This window comes from Oncorhynchus masou, unplaced genomic scaffold, assembly GCF_036934945.1.
Source record: "Oncorhynchus masou masou isolate Uvic2021 unplaced genomic scaffold, UVic_Omas_1.1 unplaced_scaffold_8601, whole genome shotgun sequence".
NCBI classification, from domain to species: Eukaryota; Metazoa; Chordata; class Actinopteri; order Salmoniformes; family Salmonidae; genus Oncorhynchus; species Oncorhynchus masou.
In genome coordinates this window covers 5,634-12,223 of record NW_027015061.1, presented here as the reverse complement: position 1 = coordinate 12,223, position 6,590 = coordinate 5,634, and the positions used below count along the sequence as shown (strand labels likewise).

The 6,590-nt window shown below is 52.6% G+C and overlaps 1 protein-coding gene across 1 annotated transcript; it reads left to right on the top strand.

Moving 5' to 3' along the window:
* Window positions 1–68: 68 nt before the first annotated feature.
* On the top strand, window positions 69–6,224 carry LOC135537861 (uncharacterized; the record flags this gene model as incomplete). Its single annotated transcript, XM_064963873.1, has 5 exons — window positions 69–546; window positions 635–1,352; window positions 2,636–2,788; window positions 3,029–3,161; window positions 6,189–6,224. Coding segments are annotated over 5 exons (1,518 nt in total), but the record flags the coding sequence as incomplete, so codon positions are not given.
* Between the last annotated feature and the right edge of the window lie 366 nt (window positions 6,225–6,590).

The following is a 6,590-nucleotide window of genomic DNA, read 5'->3' as shown; positions in this document are numbered from 1 at the left end:
CCCTGTGTCACACAGACCGGCCCCTCCCCTGTGTCACACAGACCAGCCCCCTCCCTTGTGTCACACAGACCGGCCCCCTCCCCCTCCCTGTGTCACACGGACCGGCCCCTCCCCTGTGTCACACGGACCGGCCCCCTCCCCTGTGTCACACGGACCGGCCCCCTCTCCTGTTTTACACAGACCGGCCCCCTCCCCTGTGTCACATGGACCGGCCCCCTCTCCTGTTTTACACAGACCGGCCCCCTCCCCTGTGGCACACGGACCGGCCCCCTCTCCTGTTTTACACAGACCGGCCCCCTCCCCTGTGGCACACGGACCGGCCCCCTCTCCTGTTTTACACAGACCGGCCCCCTCCCCTGTGTCACACAGACCGGCCCCCTCCCCTGTGTCACACAGACCGGCCCCCTCCCCTGTGTCACACAGACCGGCCCCCTCCCCTGTGTCACACAGACCAGCCCCCTCCCTTGTGTCACACAGACCGGCCCCCTCCCCTGTGTCACACGGACCGGCCCCTCCCCTGTGTCACACGGACCGGCCCCCTCCCCTGTGTCACACGGACCGGCCCCCTCTCCTGTTTTACACAGACCGGCCCCCCCCTGTGTCACATGGACCGGCCCCCTCTCTGTTTACACAGACCGGCCCCCTCCCCTGTGGCACACGGACCGGCCCCCTCTCCTGTTTTACACAGACCGGCCCCCTCCCCTGTGTCACACGGACCGGCCCCCTCCCCTGTGTCACACAGACCAGCCCCCTCCCTTGTGTCACACAGACCGGCCCCCTCCCTTGTGTCACACAGACCGGCCCCCTCCCCTGTGTCACACAGACCAGCCCCCTCCCTTGTGTCACACAGACCGGCCCCCTCCCTTGTGTCACACAGACCGGCCCCCTCCCCTGTGTCACACAGACCGGCCCCTCCCTTGTGTCACACAGACCGGCCCCCTCCCCTCTGGAACACAGACTGGCCCCCTCCCCCTCTGGAACACAGACCGGCCCCCTCCCCTGTGTCACACAGACCGGCCCCCTCCCCTGTGTCACACAGGCTGGCCCCCTCCCCTCTGGAACACAGACCGGCCCCCTCCCTTGTGTCACACAGACCGGCCCCCTCCCCTGTGTCACACAGGCTGGCCCCCTCCCCTCTGGAACACAGACCGGCCCCCTCCCTTGTGTCACACAGACCGGCCCCCTCCCCTGTGTCACACAGACCGGCCCCCTCCCCTGTGTCACACAGACCGGCCCCCTCCCTTGTGTCACACAGACCGGCCCCCTCCCCTGTGTCGCACGGACCGGCCCCCTCCCCTGTGTCGCACGGACTGGCCCCCTCCCCTGTGTCGCACGGACCGGCCCCCTCCCCTGTCCGGCTGCAGGGCATGCTGTACCCAAGTTTAAACCAAGTTATTTTTTTTTGCATGTATTTCGATGATCTGGATATCCGATAAAATGTCATGGGATTATTTGAATAGTGAAATTATTTCAGATGCCTATCGTGTGTGTGAAATGTGTCAGCGGCAGGGGTAGGTCACTGTAGGTGGATCTGCAGATGAGTTGAAACAAGGGCTAACTGGTTGAGGTCAACTTCCTGTGGCGGTATGACAGTTTCCTGTGTATCACCGTGGAGACCAGGTCTGCTGTTAGAGGCCATCTGCCCCAGGCTGACAGGAAGAGGAAGCCCTGTGTGTTACCTGCTAATGATTCCACCGAGCTAATTTAGGCAGTCCGGGAGTTTCTCTCCTGTGATGATATGGTGAGGCTGGGACAGGTGTCAGAGACACTTCCTGCCTTTGTGCGTGTGTTTGTGCGTGTGTTTGTGTTTGTGTGTGTGAGAGTGTTTGTGTTTTTGTGTGTGTTTGTGTGTGCGTGTGTGTGTGCGTGTGTTTGTGTTTGTGTGTGTGCGTGTGTTTGTGTTTGTGTGTGTGCGTGTGTTTGTGTGTGTGAGAGTGTTTGTGTGTGCGTGTGTTTGTGTTTGCGTGTGTTTGTGTTTGTGTTTGCGTGTGTTTGTGTTTGTGTGTGTGCGTGTGTTTGTGTGTGTGAGAGTGTTTGTGTGTGTGCGTGTGTTTGTGTTTGCGTGTGTTTGTGTTTTTGTGTGTGCGTGTGTTTGTGTTTGTGCGTGTGTTTGTGTTTGTGTGTGTGCGTGTGTTTGTGTGTGTGCGTGTGTTTGTGTGTGTGCGTGTGTTTGTGTGTGTTATCACTCTCCTTTTCTGTCTTTGTCTCTCTCTCTCTTTGTCTCTCTCTCTCTCTCTTTGTCTCTCTCGCTCTGTCTCTCTCTCTGTCTCTGTGTCTCTCTCTCTCTCTCTGTCTCTGTGTGTCTCTCTCTCTCTCTCTCTGTCTCTGTGTCTCTCTCTCTCTCTCTGTCTCTCTGTGTCTCTCTTTTCTCTCTCTCTGTCTCTCTGTCTCTCTCTTTCTCTCTCTCTTTGTCTCTCTCTCTCTCTTTGTCTCTCTCGTCTCTCTGTCTCTCTCTCTCTCTTTGTCTCTCTTGCTCTGTCTGTCTCTCTCTCTCTCTGTCTCTGTCTCTGTCTCTGTCTCTCTCTGTCTCTGTCTTCTCTGTCTCTCTCTCTCTAACTCTGTCTCTCTGTCTCTCCTCTCCCCCTCTTTCTCCCTCTCTCCCTCTCCCTCCCCCTCTCTCCCTCTCCCTCGTTAGGTTCTTTAAAGAGTTAGAGGATATACACCAGCAGAACATTGTTATAGATGACATCAGCGACGTCGTGTTCAGACACGCCCAGTCCAACTTTGACCCCTACATCACCTACTGCTCCAATGAGGTTTATCAGCAGAGGACCCTACAGAGGCTCGTGTGAGTGTACACACACATCATATATACATACATACATACATACATACATACATACATACATACATACATACATAAGAACACACACACACACACACACACACACACACACACACATACAGTATACTACACATGCATGCGTGCACACCAAGTCAACTTTGAACTGTGACTGACCTCTGTCTCTCTGTCTGTCTCACTGTGTCTGCCTGTCACTCTCTATGTCTCTCTGTCTGTGTGTTGCAGAAGTAGTAAGAGTCCAGTGTTTAAGGAGGTGTTGACTCGTATTGAGGGTCACCCAGACTGCAGGAACCTCCCAATGATCTCCTTCCTGATCCTGCCGATGCAGAGAGTCACACGCCTGCCTCTGCTGATGGACGTAAGACAGCACTCATACTGGACACTCACACTGGACACTCATATACTGGACATTCATATACTGGACACTCATATACTGGACACTCATATACTGGACACTCATACACTGGACACTCATACACTGGACACTCATATACTGGACACTCATATACTGGACACTCATATACTGGACACTCATATACTGGACACTCATATACTGGACACTCATATACTGGACACTCATATACTGGACACTCATATACTGGACACTCATATACTGGACACTCATATACTGGACACTCATACACTGGACACTCATACACTGGACACTCATATACTGGACACTCATATACTGGACACTTTGCAAATGTATTAAATATAATAAAACAAATACCTTATGTATGTAAGTATTCAGATCCTTTGCTATGAGACTCTAAATTGAGCTCAGGTCCATCCTGTCTCCATTGATCATCCTTGAGATGTTTCTACAACTTGATTGGAGTCCACCTGTGGTCAATTCAATTCATTGGACATGATTTGGAAAGGCACACACCTGTCTATATAAGGTCCCACAGTTGACAGTGCATGTCAGAGCAAAAACCAAGCCATGAGGTTGAAGGGATTGTCAGTAGAGCTCTGAGACAGGATTGTGTCGAGGCACAGATCTGGGGAAGGGAACCAAAACATTTCTGCAGCATTGAAGGTCCCCAAGAACACAGTGGCCTCCATCATTCTTAAATGGAAGAAGTTTGGAAGCATCAAGACTCTTCCTAGAGCTGGCCGCCCGGCCAAACTGAACAATCAGGAGAGAAGGGCCTTGGTCAGGGGGGTGAATAATCAGGGGAGAAAGGCCTTTGTCAGGGGGGTGAACAATCAGGGAGAGACGGGCCTTGGTCAGGGGGTGGACAATCAGGGGAGAAGGGCCTTGGTCAGGGAGGTGAACAATCAGAGGAGAAGGGTCTTGGTCAGGGGGTGAACAATCAGGGGCAAAGGGCCTTGATCAGGGAGGTGAACAATCAGGGGAGAAGGGCCTTGGTCATGGGGGTGAACAATTAAAACACATGGTTATTGCTTTGTTATTATGATGTATTGTGTAGATTGATGAGGGGAAAAGCAATATAATCCATTTTAGAATAAGGCTGTAATGCAACAAAATGTGTGAAAGGTCGAGGGTCTGAATACTGTCTGAATGTACTGTATATAACCATGCAGGAACATACACACACCCGTTTCTGTTTATGACTGTCTCACTCTCTGAAGGACTTGTCTCTTACATAACACTGAAGATTGATTACACTAAAGCAGCCTCTTGTTTCCTCCTTTCTCCCTCCCCCTTCATTCTCTCATGCGTCTATTATTTCTATTACTTTCATTCTCACACTGTTAGTCCCCCTCTGCTCTCTCTCTCCTCTCTCTCTCTCTCTCTCTCTCTCTCTCTCTCTCTCTCCTCTCTCCTCTCTCTCTCTTGTATCTCTCTCTCTCCTCTCTCCCTCTCTCTCCTCTCCCTCTCTCTCTCTCTCCTCTCCCTCTCTCCCTCTCCTCTCTCCCTCTCTCCTCTCTCCCCTCCCTCTCCCTCTCTCTCTCCCTCCCTCTCCTCTCTCTCCTCCCTCTCCACTCTCTCCTCTCTCCCTCTCTCTCTCCCCTCTCTTCTCTCTCCCCTCCCTCTCCTCCTCTCTCTCCTCTCTGTCTCTCTCTCTCTCTGCCCTCTACTCTCTCTCCCCCTCTCCCTCTCTTCCTCCCTCTCTCTCTCGCTCTCTCTCTCTCTCTCTCTCTCCTCTCGCTCTCCTCCCTCTCCTCTCTCTCCTCCCTCTCCTCTCTCTCCTCTCCTCTCTCCCCCTCTCCCCTCTCTCCTCTCTCCCACTCTCTCCCCTCCCTCTCCTCTCTCTCCCCTCCCTCTCCTCTCTGTTTCTCCTCTCTCCACCCACCCCTCTACTCCCTCTCCCCTCTCTCCCTTCTCCCCCCCACTGCCCTCTCCTCTCTCTCCCCCCTCTCCCTCTCCTCTCTCCTCCTCTCCCTCTCTCCCCTCCCCACTCCTCTCTCCTCCCTCTCCCTCTCTCTCCTCCCTCTCCTCTCTCCTCCTCCCACTGCTCCTCTCCTCCCCACTGCTCTCCCTCTCTCTCTCCCTCCCTCTCCTCTCTCCCACTGCTCTCTCCTCTCTCTCCTCCCTCTCCTCTCTCTCCTCTCTCTCCTCCCTCTCCTCTCCTCCCCACTGCTCTCTCCTCTCTCTCCTCCCACTGCTCTCTCTCCTCCCTCCTCCCTCTCATCTCTCTCCTCTCTCTCCTCCACTGCTCTTTCTCCTCTCTCCTCCCTCTCCCTCTCTCTCCCCTCTCCTCTCTCCTCCCCCTCTCTCTCCTCCCAATGCTCTCTCCTCTCTCTCCTCCAGTCTTGCTGAACTGGAATAGCATGTCATGTGTTACTGATCTCTAATCTTTTAATATGTTTTATTATAACTCACTCACACACACAGACACACACAGACACACACACTCACTCACTCTCTCTCTCTCACACTCTCACATCACACACACTCTCTCTCTCTCTCTCTCACGCTCTCACACACACACTCAGTCACTCACACACACACACACACACACACACACACACACACACACACACACACACACACCAGTACACACACACACACACAAGAATAACTTTATGTTGTTGGTTTCACTTACAGTTCTATCTCTCTGCTCTTCTCTCTAGTTCTCTAGTTTAGATGTTCCCTTGAGTATGAGGTTTAAGGGCAGGATATCAGGCCATGAAGTAGAGGGCTTCACAGTCCTGAGAAAGTTTTGTATACTTGTTAAGCCTCCAACCACACTATGTGTGTGTGTACCTGATAGCAGGACAGCAGCGTGAGAGAGATGTGTTCTAGAAGCCTCTCCCAGGATTAACGAAGTGGTTAAACCCTAGCTTGTCTCACAGCCTTTCTTCATCATACTCTGTGTACACAGAATACTTTTATTACATTTGATAAAGTACACTCTTTCCTGTCCCAGCCTGTGTGTGTGATCTGCTCTGACCCCTGACCCTCTCTCTGTTCCAGGTCATTTGTCAGAAGGCTCCTAAGGACTCAGTATGAGATCTGTAAGAAAAGCCCTCAATCAGTCAGCAAGGTAAGAGTCAACTGGAGGGTCAAACCTAAACTGGTGCAATGTCAAAGTCCATCTCAACATGAGCTCCATGAAGAGCCTGTGTTTACCCTTTGGTCTATGTATGTAAGTACAGTTACATGCAGTGTGTGTGTGTGTGTGTGTGTGTGTGTGTGCGTGTGGGTGCGTGTGGCTAGGTAGTGCGTCAGTGTAGCAGAAGGGGCCCGTACGATGGAAGAACAGAGATGATGTACACCATCAACTCCCAACTAGGTTAAATCAAGGTAAGGAGATGAGCTTGGAATGATACAGTATATTATTACATTTACATTTAAGTCATTTGGCAGACGCTCTTA